This window comes from Aristolochia californica, unplaced genomic scaffold (genome assembly GCF_029961685.1).
Source record: "Aristolochia californica isolate CCGP_79_NKW_82.1479 unplaced genomic scaffold, dmAriCali1.0.hap1 SCAF_16, whole genome shotgun sequence".
NCBI classification, from domain to species: domain Eukaryota; kingdom Viridiplantae; phylum Streptophyta; class Magnoliopsida; order Piperales; family Aristolochiaceae; genus Aristolochia; species Aristolochia californica.
Window position 1 is genome coordinate 3806909 of NW_027181837.1, and position 17819 is coordinate 3824727.

At 36.1% G+C, this 17819-nt stretch overlaps 1 protein-coding gene across 2 annotated transcripts; it reads right to left on the reverse strand.

Moving 5' to 3' along the window:
* Positions 1-892: 892 nt before the first annotated feature.
* LOC137953281 (DNA repair protein REV1) lies at positions 893-15040 on the reverse strand. Of its 2 annotated transcripts, none has more exons than XM_068800604.1 (23): positions 14823-15040; positions 14617-14746; positions 14432-14547; positions 14140-14216; positions 13530-14011; positions 13269-13412; positions 12940-13072; positions 12744-12832; positions 12572-12622; positions 12078-12278; positions 10978-11097; positions 10632-10724; positions 9482-9541; positions 9301-9387; positions 9057-9140; positions 8860-8932; positions 8702-8770; positions 6676-6756; positions 4316-4558; positions 3945-4027; positions 2157-2713; positions 1953-2013; positions 893-1192 (listed from the first exon to the last, which is right to left on the reverse strand). In XM_068800604.1, the coding sequence occupies exons 1-23, from the start codon at positions 14999-15001 to the stop codon at positions 1139-1141; spliced, it is 3267 nt and encodes a 1088-aa protein (XP_068656705.1). In that variant the 5' UTR covers positions 15002-15040; the 3' UTR covers positions 893-1138. The 2 variants fall into 2 exon arrangements, with proteins under 2 accessions (XP_068656705.1, XP_068656704.1); XM_068800603.1 differs by having other exon boundaries at positions 6676-6759.
* Positions 15041-17819: the final 2779 nt, after the last annotated feature.

A 17819-nucleotide genomic window follows, 5' to 3' on the forward strand; every position in this document is an offset into this window, starting at 1 on the left:
CTGCAACGGGATTTTTTCAGAGTCTCGGGAGCAGAGTCGTTTTCTTCGACGATGCTAGCTTCCGAACAGTTCTAAAAACCAAAGAACCACCAATACTTCAGACGACAATCACGACATCTTCGGAGAAGCAACGGATGATAAATCAATCAACAAAGGAACTTTCCGAAATCAGTAGAGTCATTGTCCTCGCTTCCGAAACAAAATCAAAAAAAATAATCTGGCTAGCTACGGTAATATTTCAACTAACGAAAAATACTGGGATGAAGACGAGCCAACTAATGCAATCTGTGGTATAAACAGTCGGAAAAAAAATCATTGATGTATGAAATCGGTAGTTGTTTATGCTAATCAGTTGGATACTAAGCAGCATGAGATATGCCCATTGGAAATTTCCAGCAGAATAATACCAGGCCAAATCAGTAACAAGCAAAAAGCAAGATACCAGCAGACCTAAAACTGCTATAGATATAATAGATAAAAAAAGGATCTCATTACCTCTAGTTTGAGTACCTCTAGTCAACTCAAAGTTGCTCTGATACAATAAGTTTTTTCCTCTGCTTTTAACCAGTTTTCCACCGCTGGTAAGGTCTGCCTTTAACCAGTTTTCCACCGCTGGTAAGGTCTGCCTTTAACCAGTTTTCCACCGCTGGTAAGGTGGCCAATGATTGATGAAAGGGAGGCACCAAGCGGCAACCAATGGACAGGTGAGAGCGAGAAGAAGAGACAGGGAGAAAATGGAGAAATTAGAGATAAGGGAAGGAAAAGGAAAAGAGGGAGAACTTGAACCAATGCTGAAAAAGTTTTGGAAAGAAATAAAGGGATAGAGAAAAGAACAGAACATAAAGTAATGTTTGTTTCAGAATCTCCTGTAGTAAAGAATTATCATATATTTATTTTTTGAAGAATCCCCAGACTTGGTTGCTCTAATTCACATGAATATTAACATAACAGCATTTACAAAATGTACACTTGAAACTACATCCTCGTCTCTGAACATATTAGATACTACAAACAGTAATGAACTTAAGATTACAGGAGGCGGGGTGGAAAGGAAAAACAAATCACAGAATTATCTTTGTTTCATCTTTTTCCTAAGCTCTGTTCGAAATGCTGTGTCCAGTAAGAACCATATGAACTTTCATTCCGCATCTGAAAGCTGTAGAATCCCCCCATACTTCTCACTGAAAAGAGCCTAAAAAGATACATCAAGCAATGACTACGTTAGTTAAATTGTTGAGAAACATGAAAAGGGCACTACCGCAGGCAAATAACTTTCTATACAGAGGTAAGAAACGAATACAATTGGCACAGTCAAGTATAGCCGCTTTCCATTAAATTTTTCTGAGCTCCTCTATTTTGCAAATTGGTTTATCTATGCCTGACCTTTTTGCCTCTTTGTCATTGATGAGCACAAGACTGAGCAATTTGTTCCTGGCCTATTGACCAGCCTATCAAAAATCACACCCAGTTTGGGTAGTAGATAAGAAACCTATTCAAGGAAAACAATTTACAATACCCAAGAAATCATACTATTGCCCAGTCCTGTGTTGGCGAAAAATGAAATGACAACTATCATTCCTTTTGCTTCAGCAAACTCAAAAAATTTGAGCCCTTCTCTATGCCATAAAATTTTTCAGTCAGATTCCCCATTTGCATTTCATGAGACACATAGTTTCCATCCCAAGAAATATGTATGAGAATTTCAGAGGCCAAATTTTAGTGGTTTATGAAACCATTAAATATATAGAATTTCATCCACATGGTCCATGCACATAGAGGAATGTTAACTGTGGTAGTGAACTTGTTATTCTCTAGAAAGGCTTGTATGCAGATTTTTTTAAGGTACTTTTATTATGCAGATGTTCATCATATGACACAATAAGGGTTTGGAAAGTGCTGCCCAGAAAAGAATCCCAATCATAAGCATGCCAGCACGATGCGATGATACTTACATGAAGGGAAGGAAGAACCAGGCTGTACACCTGTAAGAAAAACTCTGACTTCATTGAAAACCTACAGAAATAATGAGACATCGATGATCAGTTTTCAATTGACAATTGCAAGTCTCATGTCACATCCAATTTAGTCCCAAACAGAAAAGGCCAAGCATGGACAAATTCATGCAGCTTGCAGCAAGGAGTACATTAGGCATTTACCTTTTCAAAAGCCGAAAGCAAATGTAAATCTCTTCTATGTCTGATTCAATCTTAAGCTCCACGTAGCTCATTACGAACTCACAGACACAGGAAATGGCTTCATCCCAGTCCTCAGAACCCAATTCCAAAGAAAAGGGAAGAAAAGAGATTATGCATTGCAGTATAGAAGATAAAATGCTTTTGCACCCACACTTGTGATAGGACTCCACAAAGATGTTTAGTATCATGCAATTACTAAGTTTGAACTTGCCAACCCATTTTGGGGGGTTCCCTCCCCATAGGTTGCTTTCTGATACAATTTGACCACTGGAGCTTTCACCATGCATCAACTGCTTAGCATCAATACTGGAGTTTTCTCTAACCCTGTGGAGGGGTAGAGTCTCAAGAATATCAGCCTTCACTTCCTGTGGTAACTGTTGCAATACTGAGTCATCCACTTGACTTAAAGATGAAGGCATGAAATCAACTCGATTGGAAACAGAAGTCATCACACTCAAATTCTTGGCTCCGAATGGAGAGGATGGTCCTTCGTGAACTTGAACCACAGTTTCTCTTGCCTAATAGGAAATATGTTAGAATAAGTTTTCTTGTCAAGCTTAGCATTTTAAGTACTCTGAATTCACATAGTGCAAAAGCAGGTAAGAGAAATCTTATTGCAACATGATAAGTTCTAACTTCTACTCCCCTTTTTCATGGTTTCCACACTTTTGTAGTTCCCAAAGCAAAAAACTATTCAACAAAGGAAACAAAGGATTAGAAGAGCAATGCTAGCTCCATAACTATTTTTGACTACTTGAGGAAAGCTATAGGACAGCAGACATTTCTGCAAATAAAATTCCACTGGGAAATCAGAAAATATCATTACTGAGCTTCAATTACAGTTAAAATGGTAATAGAGTAAGTTAAAACAAACCTTACTGAAAAAACTTTCTTCCCCTTCCTCACCCTTCCAAAAAAAATAATATAGTAATAATATAACTATAAAAATAAATAATAAACAAAATCTCCCTTCCCAAAGCAATTCTCATTATGGATGAACATGTAAGTATCCACCATTCTCACATTTTTTCTATTTTCTTTTTGAATCAAGACCATTTTTCACTTTTTCTTCTCCCTAGCAAGAAGGATAAACATAGTCAAGATCTCACACACCCTAATTGATCATCCCAGAGCTCAATTAAGAATTAAAATCAAGATCAGAGTAATTTCATCTGTAAACAAAAAAAGATTGTTCATTTGAAAGAAAAAAAAAAGATCACCTTCAAAAGGGAAATACAGTTCATGGAAGTCTAGAGCCCCATAAATTTTTATCTGAACAAAGTTACCACCAATAAATAACATAAAAGTTAAACAGATTATTAATTGTCACATTGATTGCCTAAATTCTGAATAGACAAGGAATTTTTTTTCACAAAATGAACTTTCATTAGAAACTCGCTCAACCTGACAGGTCAGTTGGACTGGTCACGTGAAAAAAAGGATAAAAAAATGCTCTCCACTCTATGCAGAGTCTGGAATCCCCCTCCCTTGAGCTGCTTTATTTCAAATTTTGTATATTAATTTTTATTTATGACAGCATATAACATATACGGCTTCAATTGCCCTTTTTTTTGGACGAATCAGTTTGCCCATACCTGATCACCTGATCAGATCAATAGCCAGGCTGAGTCTGGTGACATTGTTTGGGAGAAAAGGTCAACTGATTTGGTGACAGTTTCTGCCACTTCAGGAAAAAAGGCCAACATAAAGAAAACAATACATGAGAGACAGAGGGAGAGAGAGAGTCACCATGTCTTCATTTTGACCAACATCAAAGTCATCTGGAGTACACACAGGCCACTTTCCTTTTGCATGAACTGCTGCATTTGTTCCTACAAGGTGAACCACCTCAATAACCTGTGGGTGATTTAGAAACTAAAGAGTATACATCGCAATAACAATTTCTAACACAAGAATTATACTACATCTACTGATCCATATAAACTATATTTGGTCTTAATAAGACAAAGGTTGGCAAAATGCAATTTTAGTCACAAAAGTATCCGGATAAGTGGCCAAGTTGATAGCATAAAGCAGCCCATCTTTTTTTTTTTTTTTTCACGTAGGTCCCTTTTTAAATGGATCATAATTGGAAGTTCACATGAGCAAAAAAAAGGTACCATCCATGTACTGTTGCAGCATCATACATCCAGATGATGTATACTTGTCGTCCTTAAATTTAGTTCTCTCCATGACATCAGTTAACTTTCCTCTATACATTTCATTTATTTCTGAAATAATTTCTGGAGGAAGACTTTCAATAACAGTCAAATCAAGTTGTGACATAGCTGGCAAAGTCGGAATCTGATCTCCACAGTCAGTTTTCATTGTGCAGGAAGAACTACCAACTAGCAATGGAACCTCTGCACAAACAACAAAATAGTAAATTCAGTAAATAAATTCACTTTCATTAATGAGTCTTACACAAGGTATCAGTGAACTATAATACTCCAATCTATTCAAATGAATGTGTATTTGTATTCATGTATCTCTGTTTGAGTCAAAGTTATAAAAACCAAATGGTGACCAAACCAATGATATGGCTTGTTTCTGGCTCAACCAGATTCAAAAACTGATTGGACCAGAATAATGTTATAATATATGCTAAATAAATGTACTTCAACATAGTTGTTCTTTAAAATTTTACTTCTCCCTGTTACTGCACAAGTTCAAGTGAGGTGAGTCAATTAGACATTTTAATTTAGTCTTTATTTAAAGGTCAAGATTCAAATTCTCTGTGTTACATTTCAAGTTTGACATCTAAAATATAGAAGTACATAAGCTTTAATTACAGCTCAACTAGACAGGTTTTCAACAACCAAATATGGCTCTTACGAGTAGGCCACTTTCATGAAACATGGTCCAAAAGTATTACCAATGGCAGTTTCCACCATTTATAAGTACTTCAAATAACATTTCAAAAAAAAAAGTACTTCAAATAACAATGACCAGAAGTGTCTGAAATGCAAATAGAAGTCAACAGACAACTTAAATAAACAGCCAATTATTTAAATAGTAGATGAGATGGGTCTGAGAAACCCACAACATTCACAAGGAAATGATGCTGTTGCCTTCCAAGAATCTATCTCTTTATGAGGGCTGTTCTTATCATATACGGTGAACACAAGCAACATGGTAAATGTTAAAATAGGTTTCAGAAAAATTGAGTCACATGCTATCATTGGAGATGTCTGCCATTTCCTTTTTTCTTTCAGATTGATACAACAGCTTTAACTCTATAAGAAGTATATCAAAACATTAACCAGTTTAGAAATAAAGACTAACTGTACATACGGATCCGACTCAATAGCTAGTAGATCTATCAACATTGAGTTTTCAGTTCCAGGAACATGGCTCCATGAAACAAGAAGACTTTCCATCAGCTTATCCATTCCATAAACACTTGTTCACGATTCCAGGACAGCATTGGGACAGATTTCAGCTTCTTGGCTCATTGAATAAACTCTACAATGTCAACTTCAATGTTAGACATGGGCTAGAAGGTTGTCAAAGATAAACATCCCAATCAAGAGAGCTGCCTTTGTCACCTCATGGTAACCATCCCATTACAACTTCTGGCTTCCCTATGTCTAACAAATAGAATAATAAAGTCCAAATTTTTTAAGGAAATTAAAAAGAAAAATAATCTACATCTCTAGGCAACTTCCTGTAGAAAGTAACTCAATTTCCCCATGCTTTACTATAAGAGAATAAAATTTTTCTATGAAAGAACTCTGTAATCCCCAAATATATCCATACTTAAGGCATGAGAGTAAACTCACCTTAAGTGAATTATCTGATATTTTGCCATATAGTTTGATGCGTCCTCACTAGACCAAATGAGGCCGGGTAATGTTCACAAAACAAGTAGAAAAATGCAGATTCCTCAAAAAGAGCCCTTATATTTGACTTCGGCCTTTGGCTCAATGGTCACATGGGGGGTTGATTTCTAGTGTGAGGTCTTGGGTTCAGCCCTGAACAGGGGATTAGAGTCTGTTCACGTGTAATCAACACTCAAAAGAAAAAGAAAAACTATTTTACTTCTTTATCCACCAAGTTTCCAGGGAGTGCTTGATCATGCAGCTTAGGAGATGATTGCAGTGAAAGAATGCCTTTCAGACCGGAATACCTCTGCCCTCTCTAGTAGCATATACTCATTTTAAGGTAAAAAGATTTCTCTCCATTACTTACTCATACTTAATGTAAATTTTTCTATTTTCTCGTTCAACTTATGTTACAATGTTTTCCAACTTTTACACTCAATGAATACCAATTCAATATATATTTGCTTCTCAGACAATTTGAGATTTAAACTTTTTAAGCAAACTTCAATTGCCGTTCTCAAATAAAATGAAAATACAGCTCGGCTTCATGTCTATTCATTTTCTTTCCAGGCCAAGAGTCGATGCCAGAATCACAGGCCAAACCAACGCATAAAACATGGTCTTTCATTAAACTAACAAGAAATATGAGAATGTACCTTTATCGGATCCCTCTTTTGCTTGAGCAATAATTTTTGAGCCAGAAGCCAACCATGACTTGAGTGAATTTTTTTCATTCCCTACTAGAATAAAACACAAGTCAGTCATGCAAAGAGAATCGCTTAAAACAAAACAAAAAAGGCCAATCTGCAAAATAAAGATGCAGCAGAGATGCAGAAAATAGAAATAAACAACATTTATAATTAAAAACAGTATAAGTGCAAACATGGAATAAATGTTGCATGTGCTTAAATAACTTGTACTTGGACATAGAAAAAGTAGAAATAAATAAGAATTAAAATAAAAATAGTATAATTGCAAACTGAAACATATAACATTCAACCTTAACAAACTTGTCCTACAAGGATGCACAAAAACTGATACTATTTTGAAATTAGTCATAGAATTCACTTGAGACCAGAGCAGCCAGTGACAGTTGACATCCAACTAGTAAGTAGGTAATGCTGGACAGCAACAACTTCCCCAATTGTAATAATTTTGGACCAACACCCATCTTCAGAGTCATCCCTAAAAACTAATAACAAAGTGGCTTACATGTGTATGTGCAATATTATGCTCATAATGCTAAAAAATTCAAGACTGCAAGATTACTGTCTAAGAAATAAATGAACATGCACGTTGGCCACAAGGGATAGGCTGAAATAATAAGAGAGAAGTGCCCCTGCATGGGCCAATAAAGTAGAATTGAGTCAGTAGAAGAGAATATGTCCAAGTAGAGTCGGGTCTAAATATAGTCAAGTCATAGTTTTAGAGTCCAGCCCAAGTCCAGTAAACACACCAAGAGTTCCATCCAAAACATTGAACACATGCAGAGGAAGCAAAGAAGATGTTAGAAGGCTGCATAATTTGACAAGCAGTAAGAAGCAAGTGCAGCGGAGGCTTAGGAAGTGATGCCAACCATGCAAAGGCAGAAATGTCTAGAGAAGGGTTTAGGAGGGGGCGCCAACTAAGCAGGGGGCAATAATGTAATAGAGAGTAGAAGTAGCTCTAGTATTCAGTCTATAAATTGTAAGCTTTATAAGTCTTTGAATCATCCATCAATATAAAATCCTCATTATCTAAGCCTCAACTAACCCCAGACGATTGACCCAAGGGTTTTGATCCAGTGAATCGAGTCTCACCAGCTCAAGTGCTCGCCCAAGGAGGGCAGCCCCTGGCAAAGGCATGAGTCCTTGGTAGTACTCTCCGCCCAGTTGAATCTCCTATGCCATTCACAAAAGGAGAAGAGCTCTCTAGCAAAGGTATTTATCTGTAGTTCTACTATCCACTCATTCTATCTTTTATCTTAACCCTTCCCCCATCACTAAGTCTAGCCACCTTTCCCAACCTATAGTCCCACCAACCCTTGAGCTACTCACACACCTCCCCATTCACCTGCGAGTCCCACTTATCCATCCATCCCTCCATCCGAGTCATTCCACCCCACCACCATCTAATACCCACAAGTCCCTTACCCAATCACCTACTTGAGCCATACCATTCCCTTCCAGCCACCTCTTCTCTTCCCTCGCATGCCCGTAAACCACAAATCTAACCTCTCTAAACTCTCTCCATATCCTCTATCTTATACCCAAGTCTTCCCACATTACTCTCCCTCGCCAGCCTACCTTAACCCAAATTGTAAAATCGAAACCATTCTTCCAGCCAGCCAGCCAAACCTCCATTCAAGGTACCCTCTTTCCCCACTTGAAACCAGAGCCAAGGGTCCCAACTTATTGCTCAGCAAGAAACCAGGATCATTAACAGTATTTTACAGTTCCTTTTCTTTCGTACCAATTAGAAGATTAAGGAAGAAAAGAATAGGAGTTCTTTTGGGGACTGCAGAAAAATACAAGAGAAGGGCCACCACCCAAAAGCAGATTCCCAAGAGAACTGTAAACTAACAAAGCTAAATATTAAAGACAAAATAAACTTTATATTAGGTAGGATGAGCCCATTATATTTAGGCAGTAGTAGACAGAAGATTCAAAGGACAGTTTTTAATAAAAAGGAAAATTAGGATACCTTGTTTATCTTGATCTGCACTTTCTAACCTTGAGATTTGCAATCCAACACCACGAACCTCCTTCACATCTATCATCAAAAGAGTTGAAACAGGTCATACACATTTCAAATAATTTAATGTATAAAAAATAAAAGTTGACATAACTAATCACCCTTACCTACGTGGAAGGTAGCAAAAAGCTGTTTACTTATCCTTTGAAGCACATCTACCTCATCAATTGCAATTGGAACCTGACAACTGTAACATAGTATTCAAACTAAAGGACAGGCTATCGAAAACTAAAAAACTAACATAAGCGCTTGAGAAAAAATTTTATACCAATGAAATTCCTCTAAGCACATAAATCATAATTACCGTCATTGAGTGACTTAAATTTTCACAATCACCACATCCCATGTACTTCTTTGGCTCCTCAGCATCTTTTTTCCTCTTTTTAACCTGAATGCATTTGCTATGTTAATAATGCAATATTTTTCCAAAGTCGTAATAAGAAACCACTTGGGCAGACCATTCCACAACTTTGCATGTCTTAATCTATAACAAAATCGGGCACCATAATGAACAACTATTTGACAGAAGCAACTGAATTAATACATGCCTTCAGTGTAATAGTATGACCAAGCATTCCACAATCCTGTAATCGAAAGGAAACTTCTTTGCACAAGTTCAACAAAAATTCTTGAGCCTGCCCAGCAATTTATGAAGGAATACAGAAAAATCAGAAAGTAGTTCTTGTACTAGAATATGAAAAGGCTATTTAAATCGGAAAGTCCCCTTACATCATTTAAATCATTGAACCTCACACCCCAATTCACTTCAGCACCAATAGATTTGGTCTCCTGATTCAAATTTGTCACAGGTCAGAGAGGTTTCTACAAAAGTTAGAAGTAGTAGGGCACAATCTATAAAACAACCAACTATAAACAATGGTATTAGGAAAATTTAAAAACCAAACAAGAACCACCACCCTGGGAGCATATTACAGAATACTTCAGTTTCTTTATATTAATTAAATGTGTGTTAGATACTTCCACAAGAGGATGGTTAGGAAAAAGTATTCACGGATCAGATGACAGACATGGACCATACTCATAAACCATAGCAAAAGATTTATTTATGAAAAGGTGGAAAACAACAATTAAATTATGTTATGCAGCTACTTATTCGCTTTTATACCAAAATGAATGCACAATGACCAAAGCTAATGGGTCACTACATGGTGGACATTTGCCTAGAAAAGAAAACATATATATTTTAAATACTGTATTAGCCATCTGTTTGTGATACATGCAGACACAAAGAAAAGAGAATCTGAACAGAGTTTGCCTGGAATTTTAACATTCCCTTTGGACACATATTCATTAATGGAATCCACTATGCTTAGGCATAAGCTAGAATGTGCCTAAAACTTGGTGCTAAAAGGCATTCAATGGGATAGGCAGCAATATTTTCACACTTAAAAAGTTACTTCATAACAGATCCTTCAAGAGTTTCTTTGAAGGAGCAATGCAGCATAGTCTTGAACTGAAAATGCTAAGGGCAGTTCAGTTATGACTAAAAATGTTTTGCACTGCAAAACTCAAATTTATAATACAGATTAAAGACCAATCAGAGTAACATTCTGTAAATCTCCTTAGCTCAGCATTCGGTGACTAGAACTGTTTTAAATAGCACAGTTGTTATTGACAGCAGCACTGCAGTGATTCAGTATAGATAAATATTTTATTCTCGTTAAACTTGTCTTTCCAAAATTTATTGCAGATGGAGGAGAAGAAAAGCACAAACTGTTTAACAAAGCAAACCATCATGCTTTTACATGCAAAACACATACAAAACCACCTCCCAGAAGACACTATACAAATTGTAAAACAGATTATACATACACCAGGAGCCTCACACAAATTGAAACTACTTTAATCTTTCAAAAACCTGTACAACTTCAACTGGACGGTTGTCAATTCCTCTGCTAAAATTCCACAACATATCACCGGTTTTGGCACCAAAATCCTTTTGAAGAGCTTCCTGCATAGCATGTGACAAGAACATCAACAAATTAGAAATTTACCTGCTACACAACAGGTCAAACAGCATAATAAAGCAGATAAATGTACAGATTTAATTTATAATACAGGCTGACAGCCTTAGAGAGAGAGAGAAAGAGAGAGAGAGAGAGAGAGAGAGAGAGAGAGTGGAAGTCGTTCAAACGATGAAGATTCAAAAAGTTTGAACAGTTGATCATGAAAAAGTTAGCCTCTGAAATGTAGCTTCAAGTGACCTTTGAAATAGAACGAAGCTCGCCACATGTATGAATATGTCTCTTTTTCAACTTTTCTGCCAGTACATGTCCAATGCCTGGAAGTGCCTTGATTTGGAGGTTGTCCAAGTACTCTTCCACCTGGCAATCAATTTGGACCAAGTGATTAAAAATACGTATATGAGTGATTCCTTGGACACGCACAGCCAATGCTGCTATATGTTAAGCAACAATTTGGACTGGAAATGATTAAGGCAGCTCTATTAATCCATGAGACATTAAGGAGAAAAATAGGAAATAAAAAGATAAACCAGTATTGCATATAACAAACTGTTAAACCTATGGTATTTTATAATTTTAATGTGAACTTTTCACTGATTCGGCCAACAAAAATACGTCATAAAGATACTCACCGAAAGTGCTAGCTTCATCTGGACCTCTTTTCTCCAATAGTTATTTAAGAATAATTTAGCTGGTTTACGTAAGAAGCTTTTAACATTATAAAATCACATTGCCTAATCAATGACTCAAATGATTTCCACAGCTACAACAGTACTGACATGGTTTTCAACAACACTCCAGAAGGGAAGAAAGAAATAAAACATCCAGTTCCTAAGACGGTGAAAATATGTTGATATCGTTCCGCTCTTAAGGGATCATTCAAGACACTGTTAGCTGTTTTTTTTTTCCAAACTACCAAATCTATGGTATTCATAATGTGAGCTGAAAGGTAGACAGCTCCCTCGCTCCCTTCCTCCTTCCCTCCCTTCGTCACTCCTTCCCTCGCGGTTCAGCCAATCAGTCAAGTCCGGTTCCAACAATATTTGTTGGAACTGTTAGGAACTTCGCATCAAAAACTTTTGGCACTTTGTGCTTTAAAATATTATTTTCCTCCTTGAAGTACAAAAGGACATCTAAAAGCATGTTCAACTGGTAAAGGCAGTAAAAGTGTAAACTAATTGCCAGTAGTGAAACCGTGGAAGACATTTTTGGGAATACCTCTTACCTAAGAATGCTTAGACACAACATCCATCAAATGGTTAACATGGATTATACTAGTCAAAAGTAAAAAAGGAATTTTAACAGAATGTAGATACCATGCCTAGACCAAGTGGCAGTACCTTATCAGAAGGAATATAATATTGACCATTTGGCTTAGCTTTTTTTGTTGCTAGGCGTGCCAGAAGCAAATTTCCAGAAATCCCAGCACTAGCAGTACATCTTGTGGTCTCTTCTATTTCTTGCCTAATTTTCAAAGCCACCTCCTGAGGATCAACTTCCAATTCTGTGACATCTATAAATGCTTCATCACAACTTACTGCCTGAATGTCACAGAAAGTTGCAATTTTATTAAAGCACTATCATTACCTCATAAAAATATCACAAATAGCAAAGAGATATTGTAAGCTACCCTATGACAATTTACAGAACAGTCAATTATTTTATTCCATTTCGGTTGAAGACAACTAGAGAACTTAAGAAAGCAAGCCAAACTCATCAAATAATATAGTCCACCAAAGCTTGCAAACATATAGATTCTAATTCCCCAAACAAATTAAGGTAATGCTCAACAACGATGCTTCATTGTGATGTGCAATACATAGCACACACTAACCTGAACTTTGTTGCAGTAGTTGTGAAGTATGTCATAGAATTGATCAGCTACCTGCAATGAGTAAAAAAAAAGTGAAACTAAAATAAGTAAGAAAGAAGAACAAGTAGGGCACAATAATTTTTTTGTTGCAAACCAGAAAGTCCTGGTTGAGGAGGACAATAAGCATAATTACCTCTGCATATGCTTCAAAATTGTAAGGGAAAATAACAAGATGAGGACAAAGAGCCTTGGCATCTCTGACAAACATGCCAGCTCTTACTCCTGAAACACATTACTATTTTGTTGTCAATGACATAAAGCAAGTAACACATATCTTGAGAAGGCTTAGTCAAGGAGTATTACTCCAATTGACCTCGAGAATTACTGACCAAAATCCCGTGCAGGATAATTTGCAGAAGATATTTCAGCAGTTCCTTTGGGATTATCTGAATGGCAAATTGCTACAGGCTTATCCAGTAACTCAGGATGGTCTCTAATAATAACAGCAACAAAAAAGCAGTCCTGCAATAATTACTGGTTACTGGAAAACTTTATATTTAGGAAAACAACACAGAAATCAATATGAAGTATGTCAAAATTAACGTAAACCAATTCACCAACCAGAGATCAACTAATCTGTTCAACCTTCAATTACGACGTAGTGCTTTCATAAGGCATAATCAGAGAACTATATGAGCATATTGAGAAAGCAAATTACCATATCAATATGAATAACAGTTGTCCTCTTGGAAGCAGTATCGGCATTGACATTGCCACTGCTACGTTTAGCACCATGCAACAAGTGCCGGAAACGTTTACGGTACCGATTCCTCCAGGTTCCTATAAAATGCAACCTTGAGCTCTGAAGAAGTAAAATTCATAAATTAATTTCCATAGCTTTCACAAACACTCATTACGAAAAGGATATCCAGAATACAGTTCATTGAACAACCACCAAACAAGTCTCTTACTTTATTACCTTGAAATAGTTCTCAACAAAATTTGGGTCCCAAAGCGTAGAATGACGGATATTTTCTGGTCTAGTACTTCTCAAGCTAGTTGATGCTTTTTCCTTTTCATTATCTAAGTAGCAACTACTCACTGCATCTGATGGCCTGTTTTCACTAGATTCAACAGCTTCATAGTGCTTATGCTCCTCTTTTGAGTAAGGTGAACCAGGTTTGTCCACTCTCTCTTCATAAGGTTTTAAAAGCCCACAATGGGTAAAGTCATCACCTTCCTCATGTTGATTGTCAATATGCACCATTGGTTCTTCCCCTCTAGTTTCAGGAGATTTTTCATCAGAAAAGGCTGCTTGTGCAATATCTCCCACCTCAGTTTTACATTTTTCTTGACCATCAAAATCCTCAGATTTAGACTTGCCTTTGCAGGCAAAGAAATGGGATAACTTTTGCTGGTTTTGAGCCTCTTTTGCAATTTGATCCAGTTGGTAGGGGACCCCTACAAGCAAAAACCACAATATAATCAGTTCCGGCTTTTTTCATTTTTTTTACTTGTGCAGGTCTACTAATCCAGATACTCCCAAGGACTGCAAAAGGACAGATACTTTCACCAAGCAAGAAACTTACAGTTCATTACTCTATTAGCAGCGACTGAGTCAAGAATCCAAGTCGGGTTAACAACTGGAAGCCCTGCACTGAAGGATCTGTTTGAAAATTCAATTTTCATATTAGACAAGTAACCAGGATCTAGAAAACTAGAAACAAACACACATAAAGGAAAAAAGAAACAGAAAAGCAAACTTCAACAAGTGGGAGTCAGCTAGAAGATAAGATAAACTCCAAATTCATCATTTGAAAACATGAGCAACAATAAAAATAGACTACGAAGTAAAAAAAATAAGAGGGATGGAAAGAGAACCTCAGATTCCTCAGCTTACTATCAGGCAAATTGCTGCAAATAATATGAGTAACCCGATGTCTTGAAAAATAATTCTCGAACCGCCCCCCATACTTCAGCATATACGCTCGAAGCTCCTGCAAGATGGCGTGATTAACAACCATTCACATCGTCGCAGTTGAAACGCAAATCATAAAATTGCAGACCTGATTTGATGGAACAGTATATCCATCCACAAAAATTGAAATTCCACTAAAAAGTGCATCTTGGGAAGTAGAAGCTTCAGCATCGGCATCAAACTGCTCCCGAAGTTTCCGATTCTTCACTTCCATGTACCTGCAACAAATAACCGCTAAGAAGACGAAATTCCGAAAGCCCAGAGAATTTCTTGAACCCCAATGCGGAAAATTACCTAGTGATATCTGAGTAACGGGAATTTCCGGATGAGCATTTGGAAGCGGAAAGAGAATTGGCACCCCAAGCCACCCCAAGCGGTTTTTGGCCGATCCTTTTCTTGTCTCTGGATTTGTTTGAAGCTCTGGAATCGCGGCTCCTCTTGGAATTGGAGGACCGAGAGGAATCGAAGCTCATTTTGAGGGGAGAAAACCTCACAGAAAGGAGGACACCAGACGCTTCATCATCGAGGCTTTCTAGCAGGAGTCAGAGGAAGCATTAAAAAGGCGGGGAGACTAGTATGAACGGAGCAGTCGCCAGTAGTATCTCATACGTATTGGTAGACCTGTATCGTATCTCCATCCATTCTCCAACTAAAAGATTATTAGAAAATAAGACATTTTTTATACAAAATCACTAAAAAAAAATAGTTTTGACCATGAATTTCGGCTGATGAAATCATTTTTGTTGGTAGAAGAGATGTTGAAACTAGTGTGCTAAAAGGCTCGAACCTTTTAGGAAAGCATCCACAGATCTTATATAAGGATTGGTCCGGTCGATACAAACAAATAATTTAACAAGAGATAAAAATATTATATAAATATTATTGATGTTATGATTTAATGCAGTTGTCGGTTTTGTTTGGTTGCCTATCTTAATTTCCTCTTTGTTGAGCTACATGGATTGTTCTTTAGCAATAAAACATTGTTAACAAACTACAATTATAGAACATGAAGGATATAGGAAGTTGTTGTCAAAATTTTGGCAGTCATCTTAAACTGTATTTGTACAATGTTAAACAATCACTATCCTGAATAGGTCAGGTAGAGTCACAAACCGATTGTGATCATTTGGAGCACGTTATTTCTAATGGAGAGAGATATGGTCCAATTTAATTCAATGGAGTCTTGAGGAAGTTTTGTGCCTTCATTTTTTACCTCACAGCATTTAAGGACTTACATATGTGAGATGACAAAAATGATGGTGTTTGTGGTAGAGGACAATGTATGGGTCTTGAACAAAGGGGTGATTAGATGACAAGGGGGGCCTAAAGAAAACTCGAGTAAGATAATGCAATTGAGTTGTCTAATCTAGTTGAATTAATCATGATTGGTGATTGCAAAACAAGTGCATGGTGAAAACACATCAATTTGCTAAGTTATAAGGGTCAGATTTGTAAAGAGAAAATTTTGGATCAAACTAATGAATTACAAACATCAAGTGGAGTGTATATTCAATTAATTAAATTCAAATGGTAGAACTGGGACCACCAAGCAGGGGGATTCCACCACCTTCTTTCTCACAGAGACATGATAAATTGCGAGGATAAATTTTTCTCTTATTAATTTGTTATGGTGATGACAACTGACCATTGATGGGTCCTATAGAAATTGTTAAAGAAGATGTGGGGCCCAAATATTTGGAGAGAGGTGAAAATAGCAATTCAGAGAGGAATATGACAATTGTGAACACTTTAACTGCCTCAAAAAAAGAAAATTTTCCAATTTTATGCACATCCTTAAAAAAAGGTGAGCATGTTTCCATTGGGGTAGAAAATAGTAATAGACTAATGGGAAACATAGAAAGTATTGTTGATGTCCTCGTACTTGGATATAACAAAGGGGCATAATCAATATAATAGATGAATTATATGAATTTCATAATGATACCCTAAACAATGTTTCAATTAAGTGGTTGTGCATTGATCCTACAAGTGGTATCAAAACGAAAATCTTGTGTTTAAGTGGTTGGATAGTTGGTGATGGACCCTATTTTTTTATTTGATATTTAACAAATTCTCTCATTAAATCTATCTATGACCATAAATTTTATTACACACTTCAATGTTTTATCAAACCGATTGTTTGTTTCAATTTAACTTTAACCAATGAGAGCCTCAACAAAAACAAAATGATAGGAAAACTTGGGGTAGAGGAAGGGTACTATCGAAGGCAAGATAGTTTCACTTTTTATTGCTTGAGTTTTTTTTTATAGTAGTTTGATAAATAATTTCTCTTAAATTAGTTCAAAGAGGCTAGCTATTGTAGTTTGTAGGTTAGATTCTAATTAGTGCAAAGAAAATTTAGATTCTAGTAATACTAAATATTCTAGTAAAAAATTATTCAAAGGCTCGATAACACAAATCATAGTATGACCTTATTTGTAATCCAAGGCATGTCAATGACTGCTTTATTGCGAGATACAAGGTGACAATAATTTATACTTTCTAGTTTGGATTTTCTTCAAAATAATGCTCGAGTTGTATATCCACAAATAAAAACCTATAATGATCCTAACAACTTGACGTATTTTAAAGAACAGATAATTGAAAATCAAAACTAGCTACATTGTGGATTATTCATAAAAAAAAGTGTAACAAGAAGTATTTTTTTCTCATTAATTTTTTTTGTGTTCGAATGGATATTAAAAGTCATTTCATATAGGGCATTCAAACCAATAAATAAGAAAAAAGTGCAAGTGAAAAAACTATACTTTGACCAAAATTCTTGCCAATTTTAGGAGATAAATTTTTCCTCTAATTCCTTTTCTTCCACATATAGTTAAGAGGAGATAGAAAAATAAATATTTATTCTAGTTAAAAATCTTGAGAAAAATAAACTGAGAAGGCACAAGCACAAGAAAACCAATCAAATGATATCTTTCTAATAGAAAAACTAAAAAATTGGTCAAAGGAAAAGTAATTTTTCAATCTTTTTCTTTCCTATGATGGTGTAATCCATTAGCAAGAGTACTACAATTATTGAAAGTAAGCAGCTCCTTTATTTTTCCTATTATTCATTAGTAATTGAATAAGAAAATTAAATAAAAAAATATTTTTAAAAATTAAATAAAATTTTTACAAACATATCTAGACAGACTAGCCAAAAAAGTCACAACTACATGAAATTAAACTCAAGCTAGGGTTTAGATCCCAATGCCTCTTTCATGCCTCCATTTGAAGCTTAAGATTTAACGCCAATCAACTTCTATTTATCATCATCACACTTGAACTTCA